The sequence below is a fragment of the Xenopus laevis genome, chromosome 3L (genome assembly GCF_017654675.1).
Source record: "Xenopus laevis strain J_2021 chromosome 3L, Xenopus_laevis_v10.1, whole genome shotgun sequence".
Lineage (NCBI taxonomy): Eukaryota > Metazoa > Chordata > Amphibia > Anura > Pipidae > Xenopus > Xenopus laevis.
Window position 1 is genome coordinate 152,331,313 of NC_054375.1, and position 27,001 is coordinate 152,358,313.

The window sequence follows — 27,001 nt, forward strand, 5'->3', positions numbered from 1 at the left end:
CAGCATATTTTGGGGGCTGAAAAACTCGGCTTATACTCGAGTATATACGGTATATATAGTGATGGCTGAGTGATTGGATCCAAAATTGTAAAAGATATGTCTGGTTACAGTGAATCTGGTAATAGGGTTGGGGTTAGCTGTATATGTTACTTGATTGTATAATTAAAAGGATCACAGTCCCATGAAATGCTCTTTAGCAATTGTGCTGCATATTTTAAAGGAAACTTAAAGGTTAACTCAAGAAGTAGGGTAGAATTGTTGTACAGGTATGGGACCTGTTATCTTTCTGTATAAAATAAAATCATATAAACATGAAATAAACCCAATAGGCTGGTTTTGCCTCCAATAAGGATTAATTATATCTTAGTTGGGATCAAGTACAAGCTATTGTATTATTACACAAATAAAGGGAATCATTTGAAAAAATGTAGAGAAAATGGAGTCTCTATCAGAGACGGCCTCGTCGTAGTTCATCGATTTCTGGATAATGGGTTTCTGGATAACAGATCCCATACCTGTACATTAAGTTTTGGGCTTCTATACCAGCTCAAGGCAACCACAGCCCTAAAGCAGGGAAGATCTGTGCCCCTGAAGATGCCCCAGACGGACAAAAAGTATTATTGTATGGGCGCACCTGCCATCCTGTAGAGAAGTAACGGTGGTGTGCAGGGTCAAAAGTAATTTCTCCCAAAGAGAAAGGGAAAGAATGACCCCTAATGCCAAAACTTCCAACCTAATGGTTCATGATTCTCTGTCAATGGGTAAAACTTAACTTTTATTACTATTCTTAAAGGTGAATTCAACCCGTAATAAAAAAACCCTCTCTCCTCCCCCCAGCAAATGCCCCTAATTTTTTACTCACCCCTCCATGCAGATTCTGTTCTCAGAGTTCATGGCAGCCATCTTCTTTTTTCAGTCTTTTTCTGAAGTTTTGGCGCATGCACAGTTGGAGTAAATTTCCGGTCCCAAACCACTGCGCATGCGCCGAAAGTCACGGAAATTTTCTAAAGGTTTTTGGTAATCTTCATGAGTTTCAGTGCATGTGCAGTTGTTCGGGCACACGCACCAAAAATGCCGTCAACACACGATGATTACCGCAGAAGAAGCTGACAAATCTCATTTTCTGATGTATAATTAGCGACGACACCTAAGCTTAGCTTCTCAACAGCTGCTCAGAGCCCACTGAGCATGTGCAGTGCCACTGACACTACTAAAAAAAATTGGAAACTCCTGTGACAACTTTGAAGGCCTGGATCATAACTAGGGATGCACCGAAGCCAGGGTTCGGGATTCGGCCTTTTTCAGCAGGATTCGGCCGAATCCTTCTGCCCAGCCGTACCGAATCCGTATCCTAATTTGCATATGCAAATTAGGGGTTGGCTGGGAAATCACGTGACTTTTTGTCACAAAAATTTCCCCCTTCCCATTCCTAACTTGCATATGCAAATTAGGATTCGGTTCGGTATTCGGCCAAATCTTTCGGCGGGGATTCGGCTGAATCCAAAATAGTGGATCCCTAATCATAATTACTATAGAGATGCTGAACCTTTAGTTTGAGGCTGGTAATAATGTTTTTCGGCACCTGTTACTTCGTTCCTATTAGTCAATAAACTCAGTGTCTTTGTTTTAGGATCACCTATAACTAACGACACTACTTTAATGTGAGAGGTACGGGCAGGCCAGTCATCAGGGGGGAGAGTTGTAGGGGGCCCCGAGGGTAAGGGGGGCCGGCCACGCTGCACTTTCTTGATTAGCCGGGCCCCCCTGCTTTCTGAGAGCTGCTGACTTCGGGAAGGCAGGGCGGGAGCACAAGGGGTGGATTCTTCTGTCCATTACTTCCCCTTATTGGTCACTGAGTTGAAGTCCCGGTTGAGCTGCTCAGGGATTGGATAGCTGAGGTTTGAACTTCTCCTCCAGCTCATCCAATCACCATGCAGCTTTACCAGGACTTGAAATTCTGTGACCAATAAGGGACGAAAATGCTGTCACTGGAGGAAGATGCAGCCACCTGTGCTCCCCTCCTCCCTTCTGTAGTTGGCAGCTCACTGACTGCAGGTGGGCCACACTAATGAAGTAAGTGTGACATGGCAGGGCCCCCCATTTGCGGTCCCTGTTGTGTGGTGGGGCCCTGGGCACCAAATTTTTTTAAACTTTACATGGACGTTTAAGGGGGGCCCTGGCCACCAATTTTCTTATAATGTGTGGGGGGGGCTGACCACCAATATTTTTTTTATTAACATGTGGGAACCATAGCCATCAATTTTTTTTTTTTTTAGTGGGGGGTGGACCGGTGGGGTGGGGAAGGCGGACCTGTAGGTGGGGCTTGTGGTGGGTGCAATTTTTTTGTATGTGATTTCTGATGGTGGCCCTGGGTACGGGTGGAATAAACTCCTAGTGTGTGTTGAATTTATCTAAGTGAAGGGGAAAAGGGCCGGATGTTAAAGCGCCATGTTTGGTCGTAAGGCTGACTGACTAATTAATTGAGATTAGATTGAGCTCTGCTATGCCGGATCTGGATACACTTTCCTCTTTGTGTCTCGTAATGCTGCCATGTGACATTGTTGGTTGTACAGATACAGCCTGGTTTGTATGTTTGGGGCAGTGTAACTGAGCTGGATAGGTGCGCTACTGCTTATCCAGCGTTCCAGTGCGATAAACTTACAAAAGAAAGTGTCTCCATCTGTATGTTTGACCCCTGATGAGCTGTTTGGGGTGAACCTTGAGGCAGCCTAAGGCCCCCTTGCACTAATTACTAGGTCTGTTTCACATTCAAGCTGCTAGGTGGGCAGTTGTCCCCCTTTAAAGGAAAAAAATAAAAGCACATTTAATGCAGGGCACCGAGCATCAGACTGGGAGTATTTCAGTAACTATAGAAACCAGGGCAATGGATACAGTTTAAACATAAATAAGCTATAGTCCCTCAGGGCAGAATTACATTTTAATTAAATTACTAGGAGGTCAAGGAGGGATGGGGTGCTTATTATAGGAGACGAAACCACTGTGACTGCTCTGTTTTAATAATGTGGGGAGCTATTGCAAATCATAATGGCTTAGTTCAGTGATCCCCAACCAGTAGCTCGCGAGCAACATGTTGCTCTCCAACCTCTTGGATGTTGCTCCCAGTGGCCTCAAAGCAGGTGCTTATTTTTGAATTCCAGGCTTGGAGGCAAGTTTTACTGCATTAAAACCAGGTGTACTGCCAAACAGAGCCTCAATGTAGGTTGACAATCCACATAGGGGCTACTAAATAACCAACCACAGCCCTTATTTGGTACTCCAGGAACATTTTTCATGTTAGTGTTGCTCCCCAACTCCTTTTACTTATGAATGTTGCTCACGGGTTGTAAAGGTTGGGGATCCCTGGCTTAGTTAGAGCAAAGTCTGTTAGATGAGGCTGACAGTCCATATATTGTTGACCTACAGCTCCAGGCAGGGCTTTAAAACTGGAGGCACATGGGCTGGATGTGACCCTCCAAAGGATTTTTATGGCCCTCGGTCTACTCAACGGCTCCATGGAGTTTTCGGTATGACATCAGCATTTTAATGCACTCCAGCCTGTATGTTCTACGTTGGACAGCACTGGCTCCAGGTATCTCCGATTGGGCTCCAGACCACCTTTGAATATATTGTGTTGTGGTAGTGCTGGAGTCAAAGGAAGAAACCTGCTAAGATTCCCTGGAAATCCTGGACACAAGAAGGACCAAATTGTTTTTATCACCCTGTGTTTGACCACCTTAAAATGCCCAATCCAGTGTTACTCTATACAGAGGAGAGTGTAAGGAAATTGTGTGAACACCCTGTATCTTTTGCATCTTTTAGTCAAGCAGCCCAAGGGGAAGCGAGAGGCTTGGCAGCACGGTTCTTAATTGTCAGATATTAAGTGAAGGGCTCCCATGTGCCTGACGGTGTTGCACCCAGAGCACAGCACATCTAGAGATGCAAGTGCTCCATTTATGGACTCCCAAGAAGCAAACTTTTCTGTATTTAGTGTAAATAGTTTGCTCATATCATTTCCCTTTAACATCTGGAGAATATTAAAGAATTAAATCTAGTGTCTACCTCTATCCCTAGATCAATGCTGTCCAACTTCTGAGGTACCAAGGGCCGGAATTTTCTCAACAATGTGGTTGAGGGCAGACAATGGAAGTGAGTGTTGACCATGCCCAGTTTTTTTTAAACCACATCTACTTTAAGCCACTCCCATTTTACCACACCCACCTTTAAGGCCAAACCTCAACATACTGACCAGCCAACATTAAATTGCACAGTAACCATGGCACTAACCACCCAACATTAAATGGCACTGACCATACAACATTTAGAGGCACATTTAACTAATTTCAAATTCATGTGAGTTTTTTTTTTTTTTTAACTCACATGAATTCGATTATACTTAAAATTCGATTGGAATTTATTTAAAAAAAATTATAAAGCAATTGAAAACGTAAACAAATTTTACAGACCCGAAAACTCAGATCAAAATCGGTTCAAGTTTTTTCTCCGAAAAAAAACTTGAATGTCAGGAAGGCTACAAACTGTCACTGGACCTCTCCCATTGACTTATACAGGAATTCGGCAGATTTTAGGTGGCGGAAAGTCTAATTCAAATTCTTAGAGGGCCAGAGTATGATCCAGGATCCAGGACCTGACCAGGAGCAGGACAAGGTAGAGTGAGTGGGATAGGAAGAGAGACATAAGACCACCAGTTGGACAGAACTGCCCTAGACAAGTGTCCTTGTACATAATAACATAATTAGAAGTGTGTCCATATAGCCTATGATTAAATGGTGTTTCCTAAACTTGTTCGGCATCTAATGCACTCCAACTTAAATTTTTAATTTTTTAATGTCTAATAAATAGTATTTTTTACTCCAAGAGGCAGTGTGCCACTCTATTTTTCTTCCGAATATTTTGTCCATATAGCCCTGCATGCATCAAGCCTAAGTTACTTGCTTGATCTTCTAATTTTAGGTGTGGAAGAAGTGTTGCCTTTTTCTCATAGAGTTCCAGCAAAAATAGAATTAGTACCATGGAGTAAGTTGTCGTGGCAAGACAGGACCTTTAAAGTGCACCTGTTGGGTGAAACTATTTTCCCCAACCAAGGGTGTGGGCTAATAGATCCCACACTCCAGTTGGGGGTATTAGTAGTTTTTTTTCTTTTTTGATGTAATTGCCCCCCACCAGCGCTAGGACACTTGCACAGAGAGGGAGCTCCTGGGTTTGAGCGGCCATGTTGGGGCACACGCATGCACATAATGACCAGATGGCACAACTTACTCATTAGGCGTGGGACGTTAGAAGCTCGTTATGCACATGTGCTCGGCACAACATGGCTGTTCACGCTGTGAGCTCCCTCCCGATACCCCCAAGCAGAGTGTGGATTCTATAAGCCCACAGCATTGGTTGTGGAAAATATTTTCGCACAACAGGTGCCAGTTAAGAAATATTAAACAGTGTCAATTTAATATTGACTGGTCTCACAGAAAATTCCAGGTCCGAATGTGTGTGTGTTGCACCCAAAATAACGTATGCTGTGGCAGACTGGAACCCAGAGAGTGGGAGTAATGGCATGGCCCAGCATCTATGCAAGCGACATTGCAACCCAACTCTGCCACCGCAGGTCTTTGGTCTGAGACTACACAAACTGTGGTCTGTTTAGAACCCTAAGCTTCTCCCAGACTGACTCATCATCTAGTTGGGTCTCCAATGGTATCTTGACTAGCGGCAGACTGGACACCAGGGCAATATTGTATGTGTGTATATATATATTTGCCTACACACCCACCCCAACTCTAACCCACCCTCTTCCAACTTAGGCCTAGCCCATTTTCATGTGCTGCATTCTCTTATATAGCAAAACCTGAACCTGATATCACCAAGGGAATGGTGGGTACTGAGTATAAGAGACAAGAGATGCCAAACTGATTAGGGAGAGTTTGGGCCAGAAGGACCCACCAGCATGTGCAGTGAATCAGCAGAAAAGAAGATGGGGAGCTACTGGAGCATCTTTTGAGACACAGATCTTTACTGCTAAAGGGCTGTGGTTGCCTGGGGCTGGTACAGAAGCCCAAAACATAATGTACAACATTTCTAGCTACTTCTTTAGTTTAAATTTCCATGTCTTTTAAGAAGCTTCCTATAACTTCTCAAATAGTCAACGGGGATGGGTCCCAGGTTCATACAAGGCTATGTTAAGTAAATATCCTCATAAAAGCAGCAGTGCATGGGAAAAATATCTGATACCTTACAAATGAACTCTGGTATCAGGCCCTACCATTCCCCACGGTAGTCTTCGGTAAATAAGCATAAGCTCTTGCCGCTCTTTCTGATATAGAGTTCTTACTATCCTTATATTTCATGTAATAAGAGCATGCCTCCAGACTGTCTAAGATGTCACAATGGATAAGATGCTTTCATATATAACTCATGGATGGTCCTACACAATTATTCAAAAGTAGAGGGGGCCTCCATTATGAGTAGTTGCTCATCTTTGACTTGGTACCTGGCCCTTTGACTTGGTACCTGGCCTGTAAATGTTGTCTGTAAAGTATCACAAGGATGCCTCCAAACTTCTACTGGCCAAGGCCTGCAGACTATGGAAAAACTATGTATGTATGAAGGTCAAGTTACTTCTACTTCTGCTGGTTTCTTGGACTTTTAAGACTTGAAATTTTGTATGGGAATATTTCCCCTTTGCAGAAATTTTGTCAGAGCTAAAACTTTGCTCATGTTTTGTTGACAGGTGGACTTTGGCCACCTAATAATTTCAGTAACACCAGTGCATTGTTGCTGTCTTGATGATGTCCACCATAGCTACACATCATACTTTTACTGGGCCGGCTAGAATGCTAAAAGCAAGCAAATGATCTTCTGCAATGGCTTATGAGAACATAGCAAAGGGCCTTTCATCTATTTGACTGTACCACCCTTTGATTTGATGGACACTGTAAGTCCTTTTGTCTGCCTTGATCTGCCGCCCTAAAGGAAGGTTGGCTCACACTAATTGTGGTGCCAGCCCCGAGGAGGAACAAGACTCCAGGAACCACTTCCATGGTCCAAAACCCTTCTACTCTTCACCAGTTTCCCCGAGGCCTGGGATTCCTTCGCAGGCCAAATAACAACCATAACTCATAATAAAATAGTCAGCTTTATTTTTTTTGAAAAAGTATTTATGTGATATGTACAAACAGGAGAGGAGAGAAAGCTCTTTATTAGCAAGGTAACATTGACAGCATCACAGAGAGGGCCACAGCAGCCAAGACACTGAGGGAAAGGAGAAGGGGAACATGCAAACTGAGTGAATCCAGGAGGCAATGTCAGGCAGGAACTTGAGGGCCCAGTAGGGGACCATGTACCCCCTAATGCAGAGATTCTTTCAAATCATATATATATACTTTTTCTTTTTTTTTTGTGATTTTGGGTATAATTACAAATATTGTGCTCAAAAAGACAGCGAGTTGACAGGGCTACTGCCATCTCACCGGTTGTAACAGTATCGTTAATCATAATAAATCGACAGTTGCGGGAGAAAGCTGTCACTTGTCGTAATGTGACGCTCCTGTCCGTCAACAGGCGATTTCAAGGAGGAGTTCACTTTAAGAATAAATTTTAGTATGCTATCAACAAAGATGAAATGCAGATGGTTTTCTTCGTGTGTTTGTGGATTAACTTTTCTTTGTTCTGCAGGTCTCGTGTTTGGCATTGAAACTACTATCTGGCTGCTAGGTTTACGGACACCAGCAACGAGGCATCGTGGAGGGAGGGCTGAATAAAAAGAAATATTGATGATCAAATATATCCCAACAACCCATCTACCAATCACATTAAGGGTAATTTACAAAGTGGAAAGCACAGGCACAATCTGCTTTTTATTTGCACTTTGCACCCTGTCTTACTCTCTAGTTAACTGCCGCAGGTCTCTGTTTATTTTGGAGCACCTTCAGTGGCCCTCATGAATACAGGGCTGCTTGCAATTAGCAGAGCTGTATTCATGAGGGTCTGCACTGGACATAGGCTACAATGGGGCCCTGTAATTTCTGCCTGTCCTATGGCAGGGAGCTGTGCTTTTCTCCTTTGCAAGAGCTCTTGTGCCCCTTAGTGCTCTTGCACTTCTGCAGGGGGTCTTCAGAAATTGCCCTAACTAACCATATTGCTTCAGTTTGGGGAGAGGCAAAATACAAAACACAGATAATTCAAAAACCTCTGACCGGTTGACTGTCTGTCTAACTTCAATGTACAAATGCTGAAAATTTGGTTAAAGTGAACTTCTCCTTTAAAGAGGTCTCAACAGTATGGGCGATTCTGCATGTCCCAAAGCAAAACCTCTTTAGTGCAAATTACTCTTATCATTTATTTAGTTTTCTTTTATGTATAGATATATATATTTATGGAGTAGGACGGGCCTTGATCAGGTTTACATAACTTAGGGAGATTGTAATTTGGACCATTCTCTTAGGAACTACTTGATATTGACTCTGATGAGTAATATCTGCCCAGAGCATGAAGTTGCCCAAAACTGCACCAGATCTTCTGAAAGAAAGTTTTTAGATTTATCACAGGTTGATCTGAAACATACAGGTGTTTCAACAATCCATATTGTCTTTTGTTCTTCTGTGATTCTTAAGTTTTTGTTTTTTTAGGTTTTTAGTGTCCACGCAGTTCTTTTGTCATTTATGGAAAACATCACTGGTTTTGTCAGTTTGTTATTGTGGCATCACCGAGGGCAAGTTGGTTAATGCACAGACATTTTCAGAGAGTTTCATATTTATATATATATATTATGGTGGGTCATAAAATCACTTGAGTTGGGCAAAACAGGGTGCAACTGGAGAGATAAATATCTTGCTCAGTTGAGTCATGTTCAATGTAGTTGAGTTGGATTCAATAGCTGGGTTGAGTTGTTGAGTTGTATTCTATGGGACTACAACTTGGGACAAATCACTGGAAGACCTCAGGATGGGTCAGCAGGAGCCTTTCAATATAATTCTCCATCTCCTCCTGCCTATCCTTGTCTTCATCAAAGTAGTCATCAATCTGTGGGGGAGGAGGTTTGTAATAATATCGTGGGGGGGACTGGAAAGCCCTGGGGCGCATATAATTTGAGAATGAAGAAGGGCGTGTGCGATATCTGCGGGGAGGTGGCTCCATAACTTTTCTCCAGCTTGGTTGTTTTGCTTTATTCCAGCTTGAGTCTTCCATATTATCCCAACTTGATTTCTGTACCTTATTCCAGCTTGGCTTTTCTATTTCATTCCAACTGGATTCTGGCAACTTGCTCCAGCTTGAATCATGTACCTTATTCCAGTTTGAATCTTGCACCTTATTCCAGTTTGAATCTTGCACCTTATTCCAGCCTTGGTCTTCCATCTTTTTCCAGTTTGGCTCTTGCATCTTTTTCCAGCTTGGTTGTTGCACTTTATTCCAGCTTGGTTGTTGCACTTTATTCCAGCTTGGTTGTTGCACTTTATTCCAACTTGGTTGTTGAACTTTATTCCAGCTTGGTTTATTCCAGCTTGGTTGTTGCACTTTATTCCAGCTTGGTTGTTGCACTTTATCCCATCTTGGTTCCTGCAGCTTATTCCAACTGGGCTCTGCCCACTTATTCCATCTTGGCTCCTTTTTCTTACTCCAGATTGGTTCGGGAACCTTGTTCCAGACTGGATCTTGCACTTTATTCCATACTGGCTCTTGCTCCAGCCTTCTCCTGGGATAATAGGCAGGTTTTGGAGCATCAGGCCAAGATTGTGTTGGGGCTCTTGTCCTTTCCTTCCTTCCAAGGAAGTCATCTCTTGCCTTCTTCTTTTTCATCCTTCTCCTTTTCCTCCTTTCAACATCAGTTATGATATCAACAACATCATCAGCTGGAAGATGCAGGCGACTGGAGAGCTCAATCAACTTGTCAATAGTTTGAGGATCAACCTCATCATCATCATCATCATCATTTGATCTTTTCTCCAGGTTATTAGCATCTTCCTCATCTTCAAACATAGGCCTCTGACCTCCAACAAAGTCTCCACCTTGGTAATCATCTGCTTCTTCAATACCTTCCTCATCTTGATTATTCTCTTCCTCACCCTGCTCTCCTTCACTTTCAGCTCCATTCAGGACATATTGTAGCAGAAGGTCTTGAGCAACACCAGCTAGATTATCACTTTCTTCTTCTCCTGCCCATTTTCTGGGTGATTCTGGTTCAGGTTGGATCGGGCCCCTTTTTTCCTCTTCTATTTCACCTCCTATACCTAGAAGCTCCTTTAGCTCTTCTAAGTCATCATTATCAGGGTTTGTGTACTGTTCAATTTCTTGATCTGCTTTAGGTGGGGACTGAAAACTCTCAAGTTCTTGCAACAGTGACTTCACGCTTTCTATGTCTTCTTCATCTCCCACTTTTGCATCTTCTCTAATAGCCTCCTCTTTTTCTAAACGTTGTGATCTGCTCTTTACGCTTTCTGTCAGAACATTCTCTTTCTCTTCTTTCAAGGCTTTGTCATCGTCAGGGGGAGTTTTCTCTGCAAAGGTTGAAGGGGTCTGCTCTTCCCCATCAGAATTAAGGGCTTGTAGCAAGACAGCAGCCAAGGCCTTTGGACTGATATCTCTAAACAATTCATCTCCCTCAGCTTGTGTTGCTGGAGGAAGCATTTGTGTGGATTCACTCTCTTCATTGCCCTCCCTCTTCTCATGCTGGCTTCTGGGAAGTGAAGATGCTTCCTGATGATCTACAGCTTCAGAGGGATAAGCAGGGCTCTCGTGAGTATTCTGATGTATAGCCTGGTGTCTCTGTTCCTCTCCGACAGGAATGGCATTATAGAAGTGGAAATGTAGGATGGTTAGGGATAGGGTTAGGAGGAGAGGGGGAGCTTGAAACATTTCTAGAGGACAGGGGGAAAAAAACAGTAAAAACAAGAAGTGTGATGAGCAGAAGGGGAAAATAGAAATAAATGAACATATAAAAATGAGTTTCAGATAAAATATGGATAAATGGAAAAATGAGGTTATGAGAGAAGAGAGAGAGAGAGAGAGAGAAAAGAGAGAAAGAAACATTTATTGGCCGAGAAACGTTTTTACTGAACACGACATTTCTGTTTTGCTTACAGTGCAGACCAACCTCTTCTTGGAAATGTTTGCCTGGCGGGGAGAGAAGCGTAGGAGAGGGAGCCACAGACAGAACGCAGGGAGACAGAGATTGTGCTTGCGTGGGTGGGAGTGGAGGTATGAGACAGAAAGGGAGTCCCAATAAGGGAATCCTGAGGGTCTCTCCCAAATCTTCCCTCCTTGCTTTATACAGTATATTATAGAGAGCACCCAATGATCCAACAAAACAATACGGATGAAGGTCTTTTTTTGTGTGTTTGATTACAGGGCACATTTCTCTGTCAGCCGAGCACAGTCTGGGATTCCCTTACACCATTTCTCTCCCTCTTTCAAGCCTTTTAACTCTTGGCTCACTAATCCATCCTGACACCATCAGAACCTACACTACACATTTAACCCTTGTGAGGGACTAATTCTGTATTCGGAATCTCTGAGTGTGGCCAACGATACTTTCTTCCAGCCTTGCCATGATGGGGAATGGGTTTGTAAATATACAGGGCTATGTATCTAATGAATTATTATATTCTTCATCATTTTCTCTCTCTGTTCTCATCCCGAGACATTATCTGCAACATTAGCCTGTTTCTATAGGAACCTGAGATGAGGCTACAGGAGACCCCTTCCGCCCTCCCACCCACTCCCAGTATTTTTTTCCCTTTCCTCCCCCATGCACAAGTATACTGCATCAAATACTGCAGAGGGACTGGTGTGGGAGTCTACACACCCCTGTGAGATCGGGAAGGATTTCCCTCTCCTACACTATAAGGGGATGCCCTGCTGCTGCATTAAATACAATAGGGGGTACATCATTGGCACTTGTGTTTACAATTCCAAAATAGGAAATTCTCTATGGATTTTGTATAAGAGGATGTGAAGGTGAACACATTGTTCTGCGTGCAGCCCTTGAAAAGTAAGCTCCTGTTACTAAAGTGCTGGATGATTGTTTGCAATTCCAAAATAGGACCAAAGGCTTGCACTCAATCCTTAAATCTTAAGTCTTCCTGTTTCTCTATGAACCTCTTCTATGTGCCTGTCCTCCCATCAGTGATTATTCTCTACTTTGTCTATTACTTCTTGCATGTAGGTTTTTGGGAAACCCCTATACCAGTACATTCACCAGCATGTCTCCAATACACGTAACCCACCCTAATAAAATGGGGCTGGCTACCCCAATAAGATTTGTCCATATCACATTTCTATGGAAGCTGCTCAATATCTGGGAAGGAGGAGGCAATGTATCATAATAAGATGTGTCAGTACATGCGTCACTCGTTCATTAGGGGCATTTAAACCCATTAAGGATCCCGCGTCACTCAAATCAGGAATAAATAAGCAATTTGATTTGCTGTTGACGCCAGCTGGATTTTTAATGTTGGGTCTGCACTCAGAAATCATTGCCTATTCTTATTGTCACCATGCCTGCCAGTAAACACAGCAAAAAAAAAAAAAAAAAACATTCACAACTATAAATAGAGATTTATTTAACTCTCATATAGCTGGGGTCCCCCCACAAAGTGATATTTCTGTTTACCCCACCTTTGCTGGAGTGCAGTAATACTACATGGTTAATTCTCAGTGTAAATGAGAGCGAGCGACAGAAACATTACAGCATCACCATAAAGCAGGGACGTAAATGTGCTAAAATCTTAAGTAATAAAGATCCTGTGAGCTTGTGGGATTTAATGGCACCGCAATTTCCTGTTTTTCCCACTCCATAAGAGAGAATTAACATTGTTTTGAGATTAAAGGCTTTGAGATGAGAGGTAGAAAAAAAAGAGAGGTATAAATAAATGATTGTGTATGGGCTAATCTGTCCTTAATTCATCCCCAGGGGATGGGGGAATTGATGGAATTGATGGGCAGCTTTGTGTCCTACTGATGTGTTGCTTGTAACTCTCTCTATTACAATTCATTATTGTCAGTCTGTACAAAATCAATAGGGCTTTTCCAGCACCCAGTGAACTCTAGTAGAAACACCTACAATAAATAAATATATATGTTTATGTATTATTATTATTATTACTAATAAACAGCTGGCCCCAGAACTACAGCTATCCCTATCCCTGCTGCTCTATGAGATTCTTATAGGCAGGGAACTAATATACAGAATAATAATAATAATAATAATAAAGGCTTTTATTTATACTGACTGATCTCCCATATTGTCCCCATGCACAGGAATGACTCTCACTTGTTTCGTGCAGTCTCTTTCTTTCTCTCTCTCCGCAGTTTCAATGTAAGTCGGTCTCTCCGGTGTCTCCGGCTTCTCCGAGTCTCAGCGCAAATTTCAGCACCAGGGACAGCGCGGCTGCTTTAAATATTCCACAGCCCCTGGTCACGTGCCCTCCCCCCTCCCGGCCCCGCCCTCCCTGACGTCAATGTTCATTCATAAGATTGTTGCCCTGGCTGGAGGTGAGGAGAGGGGTGGGGGGAGCGGCGCTGCGCAGGCGCACAGAGAACGAGCCGAGGCATGAATGGAGCTTAGCGGAGGGAGGAGGGGTGAATGGGAGAGAGAGAGAGAGAGAGAGGGGTGAAAACATGAATGAGTCGATGAAGAAAGAAGAGGGGGGCTGGGAGAGGAGAAAATCATGAATGAACGATCCAGATTTACTCGAGGCTGCGGGAGGCTCTGGATCCTCATCTGACAATAGAGGAATAAGTGTGTGTGTGTGTCTGTGTTATATATGTGTGTGTGTGTGTCTATGTGTGTGTGTGTGTATATATATATAAGTATGTGTGTAAATGTGTGTGTATATATATGTGTGTGTGTCTGTGTTATATATGTGTGTATATATATATATATATATATACATATATATATATATATACATATATATATATATATATATATATATATATATATATATATATATATATATATATGTGTGTGTGTACAGTGTATGTGTGTTATATATATGTGTGTCTATGTGTGTGTGTATGTATATATGTCTGTGTGTGTATATATATATATATATATATATATATATATGTGTGTGTGTATGTCTGTGTGTATGTGTGTATATGTATGTGTGTGTATATATGTGTGTGTGTATACTGTATGTGTGTGTGTATATATGTGTATATATATGTGTGTGTGTGTGAGAGCTATAGGAATGGCAAAGCATCAGGTGGGACACGTCTCATGATCTCAGATTCTCTTTATTCCAGGTACCCCCCCCCCGCTCCCCTTATCTCTGTTATAATCCTTTCCCTGTCTGTCTCATCTATTCATCTCTCCACCCCTCCCTACACCTTTTTATTTCTATCTGTCTCCCTCCTTTCTTACATCTCTCACCTTATATTCACCCTAAGGGCCCCCCCCAGTACATTTCTCTTTGTTTCCCAGCACCCCTACTGCCTCCCAACACATCACCCCCCCCCATCATTAGTCTGGCAGCAGCGCTGAGTGGATTCTGTGGGAGGTGGACCCCTCTACCTTAATCTCCCACCGCCCGCAGTCTCCCATTTATCTCCCATTCTGATTAATTACACTGCACCAGGGCTGCTCAACCAGCTCTCCATGAACTGGGCTGTGGTTTGGGTGAGATTTGCAGTTCATTATCAGCTTTGCAGCTGCAATATAGACACCTTTATAGATTGTATCCCCCCCACCCCATAACTCTATTCTCACTCTCTAATGTATTTACCTCACTGCTCGCTCCCTCTCCTTTGTATCTGCTATCTCGCTGAATATGTTACCAATGTATAATCCCCCATTTCTCTCTCCACTTCACTGATCTCCTTACCGGCTGTCTCATTTCCCCCAGACACAAACAGACAATCACACGTATTTGCTCTCTTACTTCTACTGCACAAACACCTGTGCACTTACATACCCACAGCCTCTGCAAATACTCCTAGACATGCCCAAATACTCATGAGATGGATACGTAGATGTACAGACAGACAGAACAAAGGATAGAGGGATAGAGAAAGAGATAGGTACTGAGAGAGAGAGAGAGAGAGAGAGAGAGAGAGAGATGGCAGATTGAGAAACAGTTGCATTATGATAGATAGATGATAGATAGATAGACAGACAGACAGATAGATAGACAGACAGACAGACAGACAGACAGACAGATAGAAAGAGATATAGATAGATAGACAAAAAGATAGATAGAAAGGAAGACAGATGGTAGAAAGAGTGAGAGAGAAATAGATAGATGATAGATATAGAGAGAGAGACAGAGACAGAGCAATAGAGAGAGAGAAAGATAGAGAGAGAGATGATAGAGACAGACACAGAGTGATGATAGATAGATAGATAGATAGATAGATAGATAGATAGATAGATAGATAGAGAGATGATAGAGACAGACTGAGATTGATGAGAGAGAGAGAGAGAGTGATGATAGAGAGAGAGAGAGAGAGAGAGGGAAAGACAGATTGATAGAGAGATGATAGAGACAGACAGAGATGTTATAGAGAGAGACAGAGAGTGATAGATAGATACAGAGACAAAACAATAGAGAGGGAGAGAGAGATGACTATACAGTGGACAGACTCAAGCATGAATGTTGTGACAAGAGGACAGACAAAGTGACAGTGGCAGACCCAGAGAGACACAAGTGCAATTAGACACACACACATACAACATATATACACACACACATACAATGTAAGGAACAAGTGTATGAATCCCTAATCTCTCCCCTCCTTCTCTCTCTCTCTCTCTCTCTCTCCCTTATTGTCATTTGTGGAAGAAGGAAGGGAGACGGCCAATGACGTCACTGATTGCGTCTGTCGCCAGTTGGGAAGCAGGCCTGGAAGTGACAGATAGTGTAAGGGGTGAGAGAGGAGTGCAGGGCCACTTGACTATTCATATGGCAACGCCGCCTCCTGACTGGTTTAAAGTTGTGGGATTAAGAAGGGGCTGATTTTTTTTTTTTGTTTCGAGGCAGGAAGCTGTAATGTATAGCAGTGGAGAGTATCTAATTTCTCCTTCTCTCCAATGTAAATGTCTCCCTTCACCTTACTTTTCAATGGTCCAGTTCTCCCCCACCCATTGCTTATTATTTATTATCCTTCTTATTTAGACTATTATTTGCCTCTGTTTATACTCCCCCATTCACTCATTGCTCTTGTCTCTCTCTGTCCCTCCACCCTGTTCTGTCTCCTATGAATGAGTCACATAATTCTTAGTCTGAAGCTCTCTCTCTCTCTCCATGCCCTTTCATTTCTCATTCACTCATTCACTCTCCTGCCTTTATATCTGTGCTCCATGATCAGGAAGATCACTTCTCTCCCCATTACATCTTTGTCTTTCCTCTTGTCCCAGTCTCTTCTTCAGTCTCTCTATTTACTTCCCCGTCTAGGGTCTCCCAATCCTCCTGTTATTTCTTGTATTTCTTCTTTATCCACTAAGGGCCTCTTCTTCCTCCTTTCTCTTCAGTCCACCTTCTACCTGTCTGGGCCTCCCTTTGCCCATGTCTCTCTATTACCCCTGCAACCTCCTCAGTCTCAATATCCTCCTCCATCTTTTACTTCTCCTTCTACATGTCTGTCCTTCCTGCCTTCCCTTCATTTCTCTTTCTATCTGCTTGGGTATCTATTTGTCCCCTTCTCTGTCTATATTCCTTCTATATTCTTCTCAGGGGCCTGCTGCCTCCTTTTTTCCTTTTAGATTCTCATTTCTGCATTCTCTTTCTCATGATTCCTCCAGCTCCAGCTCCCTGACAGTGGCCTCCTTTCCTCCTCTCTCTTTCTTCATCTATACATTTGCCAGAGTCTTCCTTTATTATATTCCTTCCTCTACCTTTCCTTGTGTTTCTCCGCTACCAGCCAAAGTCTACCTTTGTTGCCTCCTCTGTCTTCCTTCTTTTCTTTTACCTGCCAGAGTATCACATTTCTATTATTTCTCTCTCTTTATTCTTGTATTTTCTTTCCTGGTACTTCCCTTTCTTCTTCTTTCTTCCTTCCTCTGTTCCTTTGCCAGGATCTTCCTTTCCTCACATCTGGTAATTCTTCCTCTTCTCTTCCTTGTCCTTCTCCTCTACGTACCAGGGCCTCCACTTCCGGTTGCGGTCTTCATTCATCCATTCTTTTCTAAGGTTCTCAATTATATTTCCTCTAGGGCCTCACTTTCCTCTTCTGTTTCACTTTGTATTTAACAGGTTTCCCTGTCTTCTTCTCTGTATTCCTCTACTGCCACATTCTTATGTCTATTTTCACACTTTCCAGTCTCTAAATTCATGAAAGCCTTTCTTAGAAAATGTATCATCTTATGAAGTCCACCCAGTTTCATCTATCCTTCCTTCCTTCCTTCCTTCCTTCCTTCCTTCCTTCCTTCCTTCCTTCCTTCCTTCCTTCCTTCCTTCCTTCCTTCCTTCCTCATTCCTGTCCTTCCTTCCTTTTCTTCTCAATGGTTGCCCTTTGCCAGCTGCTGTGCCAGTACATGATGTGGGTAGGGTGCCTCTCACACTGGGTAAGTCTCTGATTTTGGGTTTATTAAGGGAGCTGTTGAAGGAAGGGGTTGCTGTTGTCTCTCTTTTGTATCAGGAGATCTGGGAATACTTTGATGGATATACTTTGCTGTCAAGTGTTGGCATAGTTTGTTGCTAGGGACATGCCATTACTCTCTGTTCTCATATATTAGTAGACTATTTCAATGTGCATTTACTCCCAAACTGCTTCTCCATATTAGTATTGTGCAAGACGCATACAGACTGTTGTGTTCAATGACTTCTTCCTGAGGTGCTTTATATTCCAGACTTAGTCCCAGAGCATCAATGCTCCAGACCTATTCTCTGTCATTCCTCTGTCCCTTCTCTCACACAATTACTGCAGAGCATCTTTTCTGTTTCTCTCACATAGTATCTGCAGAGCATCATACCTCTATGCCGAGAACCTGCAGAGCATTATCTTTCTGCAGAGCGATGTTTCTTTGTGGTCACTGGCAGTACCTGCAGAGCATAATTCCTGTGTGCCCACCCTAATAGTACCTGCAGAGCACGTCTCATCTCACAATACTGTACCAGCAGAGCATCTCTACAGACAAACATTGGACTCATTATCAGATATCTGAGTATCTCTCTTTAGTAGCCATTCCTGATATAGACGCTAATGTATTCCCCCCATCCAGCCTTTATTTGAGACCTTGTGATAATTTGTTATAACCCTTTCCTGGCCAGACATCTGCAGAGAATCACCCAATCCTTCCCTTGTCTTAAACTAAGAATGTGATGCTCCTTTAACCCTTTAAACGAAGTATGTTATGCTCCTTTAACCTTTCCCTGGGAAAATATCTGTTTCACCCAATCCTTCCTAGGAATATGATGCTCCATTAACCCTTCCTTGGCCAGATATCTGCAGAGTATCACCCAATCCTTCTCTTGTCATAAGCTAAGAATGTGGTGCTTTTTTAACTGTTTATCTACCAGGTACCTGCATAGCATCACCCTGTCCTCTGTATTTATATGAGACTACTAATGTGGTGCTTCTAGAATTCTTCCCTTGCCTTCATTTGTCTGCGCCGATCGCATGGTAGCATGACAGCGCTCTCTTAACCCTTCCCCCGCCACATACCTGCAGTGCATTTACCTGTCCTTTCTTTTCCTCGAGGCTACTAATAAAACACAGTAACTCATGTTGGAAAAGTTCAACCTTTTGCGTTTATGTAAAACCTGCCTGGCTGCTAACTAGTAGCCACTGATAAAGTGCCCCTGTAACCATTTCTTTGCCAGATACCTGCAGAGCATCTCCCTGTTCTTTCTGACTAACGATGTTCTGCGCTGTTAACCCTAACCCTGCCAGATACCTGCCAATATCTGAGGCTGCCATTACTCTGTTAAGCTTTCTCCCGGCTGATGAGAATAGCAGAATATTGCTCTTTTTTTTAACACTTCTCCCACCCTTTGTCTGTTCATTAACCCTTCACTTGCCGAGACCAATAGAACCTTTTTTCTTCAACTTTTTTGTATTTGTCAAATGATCATCCCGTCTTGTCCCCCACGCACTGCCTACTGACCATTACTCCGTTAACCTTTAATGTGCCAAAAACTGACCCTGTTATTAACCCCTTAAATGTCTCATTGTGCCTTTGGGTCTGCGTTCGCCTGTCGCAGTGCGGTAAAATGGTGGCAGATTGTGTGGGCGTCGGTGCATGTGTAGGAAAGGGGTCTCATCGTCGGGGGTTGTGCTTTTTACTTACTCACTCAGACAATTTTCGGGTCTGTCTTTGTTCCTGATGTGTAATGCAGGTTTTTGTATGTGTGTGTCCTTGCTGGATGACATTGGGATTTGACAATGACAATGGTTCTGCGGGTGCAACGAAAGCGAAGCTTTTGCGTCACCGTAACTGGTGTTTGTGTAGCTGCAAATTATTTGTGTTGCAGTTTTGTGTGCCTGTGTAGGGAGACAAAAGTGTGGTTAACGATTCGTCCCACTGTGATTACAGCTTATCTGATAACATAGCTGCGAGCCTGCGAGTATTACTCATATATATAATAACCATGCAGAGGCAACAAGTGTGCAACACGGAGATAAGAGCGGGGCTAATGCCTTTGTGCCGATTAATCTATAAAGCTGCCGTTACACTACAAATCCCAGCATTCCCTGCCAGTCTGCGGTTACCTTCTCTGTTATCTGGAGAGATCATGAAACAAATACAGGTATGGGACCTGTTATCCAGAATGCTTGGGACCTGGGGTTTTCCGGATAATGGATCTTTCCTCAATTAAGATCTTCATACCTTAAGTCTGCTAGAAAATCATATAAATATTAAATAAACCCAATAGGCTGGATTTGCTTCCAATAAGGATTATTTATATTTTAGTTATCAAGAGATAAAGGGAATCATTTTTCAAAATTTGGATTATTTCGCTTATGTGAGATGGCCATTCCGTAATGCGGAGCTTTGTGGATAACGGGTTTCCAGATACCTGTACTGAAATAAATACTAGTTTCATAGTAAATACATTGGTTGTTTAATCAGTGCTATAAAGGCAAAGCACAAGTAATACTATCTATAAATATATAGAGTATCTCTACAGAGTCAGAGAATTTATTCCTTTTCTAAGTGGCTTATAAAAATGTATAGGAAACCTGTGGCTCTCTCCCCTCGATTGCCTTATCCGCTGCTTCCTTTTTTATTATGTGGAATATTGTGCTGCGGAGATAACACAAGGCAATGGCTACAGTCGACACACACACAGGTTTCTTGCCCCTAAGCCTCACAAATCCATTAAACTCTCCCCGGACTCCCAGTGACTCATTCTGCAGAGCTCTGAGACCCTGCGTCACCACAAAGTGGACGGGGAGTAGAAGGGGGGCACCCAGCAAAGACACATGGGAGACACCTGGATGTATATAAATATTAGAATTCAAATCCAACCTTCTTATATATACAGTATATAATATATATATCGTTAATATTATATATAATGCATTTATACTACTTGCCCCTACTGTAAACGATAAGGATATTAGAAGTCACTGAGGGGTTGTTCTGTGACCATATAAAGACACAAGGCTGCAGGCTGAGTTATACAGGGAACCCTGAGTATCACTCATGTATTATAAGGGATAATGTACCCCCTACTGTAAATGATAAGGATATTAGAAGTCACTGAGGGGTTGTTCTGTGACCATATAAAGGCACAAGGCTGCAGGCTGAGTTATACAGGGAACTCTGAGTATCACTCATGTATTATAAGGGATAATGTACCCCCTACTGTAAATGATAAGGATATTAGAAGTCACTGAGGGATTGTTCTGTGACCATATAAAGACACAAGGCTGCAGGCTGAGTTATACAGGGAACTCTGAGTATCAATCATGTATTATAAGGGATAATGTACCCCTACTGTAAATGATAAGGATATTAGAAGTCACTGAGGGGTTGTTCTGTGACCATATAAAGACACAAGGCTGCAGGCTGAGTTATACAGGGAACTCTGAGTATCACTCATGTATTATAAGGGATAATGTACCCCCTACTGTAAATGATAAGGATATTAGAAGTCACTGAGGGGTAGTTCTGTGACCATATAAAGGCACAAGGCTGCAGGCTGAGTTATACAGGGAACTCTGAGTATCACTCATGTATTATAAGGGATAATGTACCCCCTACTGTAAATGATAAGGATATTAGAAGTCTCTGATGGCTTCTGTGACCATATAAAGACACAAGGCTGCAGGCTGAGTTATACAGGGAACTCTGAGTATCACTCATGTATTATAAGTGATAATGTACCCCCTACTGTAAATGATAAGGATATTAGAAGTCACTGAGGGGTATTGTGACCATATAAAGGTGAAACATTTATAAATAAGTATTAAAAATTTACAGTGAAACCTCAATTTTACATCCCACAATTTTAAGTTTTTAAGGTTCTACTGTAAATGACTATTGTAGATAAACATTAATTACAGGAAAAAAATCAGGTATCAGAACTGACTCGATCACAAATGATAAATAAAACATTGACTCCATATTGATTCCCTTAGGATACACGATTCACTAGGTTTATTTCATGAATCGTGCCCAGCTCAGAAGTACAGCAGCAGCAGCCAGGGTTCCTGTTTTCACATTTACAAGCTCATTTTGGGAAGAAGTCGGATCTCTCGTAGCTCAGATAATCTGCAGATTACAGAACAGAGCACAGACGAAAGTTTAGTGAAAAGCACACGTTAAATGAACTGAAATACAGACCTGTGGATCTGTGGGTATTCCCGGGAGACATTTGAGAGTTTGCTCATAGTCTGTACAGAGAGATCCCATAAAACTATGGCAGAATAGGTATTCCCTGTACTAAGCACAATTCAGCAGGAACAGCCCCTAAGTTTGCTCATAGTCTGTACAGAGAGATTCCATAAAACTATGGCAGCATAGGTATTCCCTGTACTAAGCACAATTCAGCAGGAACAGTCCCCTAAGTTTGCTCATAGTCTGTACAGAGAGATCCCATAAAACTATGGCAGCATAGGTATTCCCTGTACTAAGCACAATTCAGCAGGAACAGTCCCTAAGTTTGCTCATAGTCTGTACAGATAGATCCCATAAAACTATGGCAGCATAGGTATTCCCTGTACTAAGCACAATTCAGCAGGAACAGTCCCCTAAGTTTGTTCATAGTCTGTACAGATAGATCCCATAAAACTATGGCAGCATAGGTATTCCCTGTACTAAGCACAATTCAGCAGGAACAGTCCCTAAGTTTGCTCATAGTCTGTACAGATAGATCCCATAAAACTATGGCAGCATAGGTATTCCCTGTACTAAGCACAATTCAGCAGGAACAGTCCCTAAGTTTGTTCATAGTCTGTACAGATAGATCCCATAAAACTATGGCAGCATAGGTATTCCCTGTACTAAGCACAATTCAGCAGGAACAGTCCCTAAGTTTGCTCATAGTCTGTACAGATAGATCCCATAAAACTATGGCAGCATAGGTATTCCCTGTACTAAGCACAATTCAGCAGGAACAGTCCCCTAAGTTTGTTCATAGTCTGTACAGATAGATCCCATAAAACTATGGCAGCATAGGTATTCCCTGTACTAAGCACAATTCAGCAGGAACAGTCCCCTAAGTTTGCTCATAGTCTGTACAGAGAGATCCCATAAAACTATGGCAGCATAGGTATTCCCTGTACTAAGCACAATTCAGCAGGAACAGTCCCCTAAGTTTGTTCATAGTCTGTACAGATAGATCCCATAAAACTATGGCAGCATAGGTATTCCCCTGTACTAAGCACAATTCAGCAGGAACAGCCCCTAAGTTTGCTCATAGTCTGTACAGAGAGATCCCATAAAACTATGGCAGCATAGGTATTCCCTGTACTAAGCACAATTCAGCAGGAACAGTCCCCTAAGTTTGCTCATAGTCTGTACAGAGAGATCCCATAAAACTATGGCAGCATAGGTATTCCCCTGTACTAAGCACAATTCAGCAGGAACAGTCCCTAAGTTTGCTCATAGTCTGTACAGAGAGATCCCATAAAACTATGGTACATAGGTATTCTCCTGTACTAAGCACAATTCAGCAGGAACAGCCCCTAAGTTTGCTCATAGTCTGTACAGAGAGATCCCATAAATCTATGGCAGCTACAATATTCTCCCTATACTAAGAAGACTTGTGTACATGATGTAGACTGTACTGGTTTCTTGACAGCAGAACAACCTTCTTATGTAATTTTAACAGTGTTTCTGTCTTATTTTTAAACCATGAATATCTTGCAGCTACCGTTGCTTTACATGATCCCCCAATGTTATGGGAGATTTTTCAGTGCTGCTCGGGCATCATTGGGTTAACCCATGATCTAAATATAGAGGAACATGAGAAATCAGCAAATAAATATGTATATAATAGCTCAGGCTGATAAAAGCATCTGTCGAGCTCAGGCTATTGCTCAGATAATCAGGCAGAGGTGATTGGGTTGGTATAGGGTGCCCAGGCGCTGCTGTCTCAAGGTGAGCTGGGGGATGTGAGTATGAGAATACATATGAGCTCAGACCCTGCTGCCACCTCCTTCATCTATCATCATTTGTCAGAGAGTCGGAACCCACATTGCACTGCCAGACTGGCCATATGGCACCTTGATTTGCCTTTGATTCTTGTTACCGGTTCCACTGCAATAGTTAATTAGCTGTCCTTTGCTTCCCTCTCTCTTTGGGGCCTTTATATTCTTATGGCAGCTTAGCAACTGGAACATCTGTGTGGGGTACCCTGGGATATTTATCTATCCATCAATCTATTATCTATCTATCTGTCTATCTATCTATCTATCTATCTATCTATCTATCTATCTATCTATCTATCTATCTGTCTGTCTATCTATCTATCTATTTATCTATCATTATCTATCTATCTATCTGTTTATCTATCTATCTATCTATCTATCTATCTATCTATCTGTCTGTCTATCTATCTATCTATCTATTTATCTATCATTATCTATCTATCTATCTGTTTATCTATCTATTATCTATCTATCTATCTATCTATCTATCTATCTATCTATCTATCTATCTATCTATCTATCTATCTATCTATCTGTCTGTCTATCTATCTATCTATTTATCTATCATTATCTATCTATCTATCTGTTTATCTATCTATCTATCTATCCATCAATCTATTATCTATCTATCTATCTATCTATCTATCTATCTATCTATCTATCTATCTATCTATCTATCTATCTATTTATCAATCTATTATCTATCTATCTATCTATCTATCTATCTATCTATCTATCTATCTATCTATCTATCTATCTATCTATCATTATCTATCTATCTATCTATCTATCTATCCATCAATCTATTATCTATCTGTCTATCTCTCTCTCTCTCTCTCTCTCTCTCTCTCTCTCTCTCTCTCTCTCTCTCTCTCTCTCTCTCTATATATATATCTATCTATCTATCTATGATACTATATACTATATTATAATATACTATATATTATCTATCCATCTATCTATCTATCTATCTATCTATCTATCTATCTATCTATCTATCTATCTATCTATCTATCTATCTATATTACAGGAGCCTGTATATTGGCATACTTATTCCTACCCCGTGGCACTCATCCACATGCAGTTCTACACATTACTGTACCTACTATATACACCCACTGGCACAGCCACTTTATACAGATAGACACCCATTGGGCTCATATACCAAGACACAGAGAGACAGAGACAGAACAGATCTCACTGGCCTTAGTGCTGAATGAGCTCACGAGGGGCCATTTTGCTTTCATTTTTCCCAAATAAATGTATCAACAAAAAGGGTTGTGTCTAGAACTGGCACATGGAGTTCTGCTTTATCTGTCTACAAATATAGCTGTGCCCTTGGTCCTTGCCAAGACCTACAGTGCAGCCGGTGCATTACAGCACATAACGTGCCACTCCAAGCTTTAAAGAGGTTGTTCCCCTTTAAATTAAAGGGATACTGTCATGGGAAAACATGTTTTTATTTTAAACACATCAGTTAATAGCGCTGCTCCTGCAGAATTCTGCACTGAAATCCATTTTGAAAAAGACCAAACAGATATTTTTTTATATTTAATTTTGAAATCTGACATGGGCTAGACATACTGTCACTTCAGTCACTCTTTACTGCTGTACTGCAAGTTGGACTGATATCACCCCCTCCCCCCAGCAGCCTAACAACAGAACAATGGGAAGGTAACCAGATAGCAGCTCCCTAACACAAGATAATAGCTGCCTGGTAGATATAAGAACAGCACTCAATAGTAAAATCCAGGTCCCACTGAGACACATTCAGTTACATTGAGTAGGAGAAAGAACAGCCTGCCAGAAAGCAGTTCCATCCTAAAGTGCTGGCTCTTTCTGAAATCACATGACCAGGCAAAATGACCTGAGATGCACCCACACACCAATATTACAACTAAATACACTTGCTGGTTCAGGAATGACATTTTATATTGTAGAGTGAATTATTTGCAGTGTAAACAGTGTCATTTAGAAATAAAATCGACACCATAAAAATCATGACAGAATCCCTTTAACTGTTAGTATGATGTAGAGAGGGATACTCTGAGACAATTTGCAATTGGTTTTCATTTTTTATTATTTGTGGTTTTTGAGTTATTTAGCTTTTTATTCAGCAGCTCTCCAGCATTTTCAGCAGTCTGGTCGCTTGGGTCCTTATTACCCTAGCAACCATGCATTGATTTGAATAAGAGACTGGAATATGAATAGAAGAGGCCTGAATAGAAAGATGAGATGGGGAAGTATCGGGATCCACTGGGCAGAGGTAGTGGAAAGCGCTGTCATTATAAATGCAGTCATATACAGAGTGATTACTAGAGGGGAAGTCTCTTGGGTAAATCCTAATACCATACGTGCCGGAAACAGAGAGATTTATAGCCGGGTGTCAAAACTTGAGCATCAAATAGGCCATTACATGGACTAATTCCTTGTTCAATGTGCATTAACGGCAGCCGTGTTATTCCCTGGAATATAATTAGACTTGGAATGAGGAGAAAACTGCATGAATCACCTGGTGCAAGTGGCATACACCCACATTGGCCTGATGGGAGTTAAATTAGCACAGCAGTCCTATGCTCATTTTAAGCTTGAGGGGCAATTCATCGGCCATTCATCATTCTAACGTATCGATGGGCTATACATATACATGGCCACATGCTATCATTTCATTGGCTAAGGTATCGATGGGCTATACATATACATGGCCACATGCTATCATTTCATTGGCTAAGGTATCGATGGGCTATACATATACATGGCCACATGCTATCATTTCATTGGCTAAGGTATCGATGGGCTATACATATACATGGCCACATGCTATCATTTCATTGGCTAAGGTATCGATGGGCTATACATATACATGGCCACATGCTATCGTTTCATTGGCTAAGGTATCGTTGGGCTATACATATACATGGCCACATGCTATCATTCCATTGGCTAAGGTATCGATGGGGTATACATATACATGGCCACATGCTATCATTTCATTGGCTAAGGTATAGATGGGCTATACATATACATGGCCACATGCTATTGTTTCATTGGCTAAGGTATCGATGGGCTATACATGGCCACATGCTATCATTTCATTGGCTAAGGTATCGATGGGCTATACATATACATGGCCACATACTATCATTTCATTGGCTAAGGTATCGATGGGCTATACATATACATTGTCACATGCTATTGTTTCATTGGCTAAGGTATCGATGGGCTATACAGTACATGGCCACATGCTATCATTTCATTGGCTAAGGTATCGATGGGCTATACATATACATGGCCACATGCTATTGTTTCATTGGCTAAGGTATCGTTGGGCTATACATAGACATGGCCACATGCTATCATTTCATTGGCTAAGGTATTTATGGGCTATACATATACATGGCCACATGCTATTGTTTCATTGGCTAAGGTATCGATGGGCTATACATAGACATGG

At 41.9% G+C, this 27,001-nt stretch overlaps 1 protein-coding gene across 1 annotated transcript; it reads right to left on the reverse strand.

Moving 5' to 3' along the window:
* Positions 1-7,128: 7,128 nt before the first annotated feature.
* On the reverse strand, positions 7,129-13,404 carry LOC108711739 (neurosecretory protein VGF). The gene is made up of 2 exons (XM_018253744.2): positions 13,280-13,404; positions 7,129-10,865 (listed from the first exon to the last, which is right to left on the reverse strand). The coding sequence occupies exon 2, from the start codon at positions 10,861-10,863 to the stop codon at positions 8,938-8,940; it is 1,926 nt and encodes a 641-aa protein (XP_018109233.1). The 5' UTR covers positions 10,864-10,865; positions 13,280-13,404; the 3' UTR covers positions 7,129-8,937.
* Between the last annotated feature and the right edge of the window lie 13,597 nt (positions 13,405-27,001).

Coding starts and splice junctions, on each gene's coding strand:
- LOC108711739 (XM_018253744.2), bottom strand. CDS start 10,863: ATGTTTCAAGCTCCCCCTCTCCTCCTAACCCTATCCCTAACCATCCTA.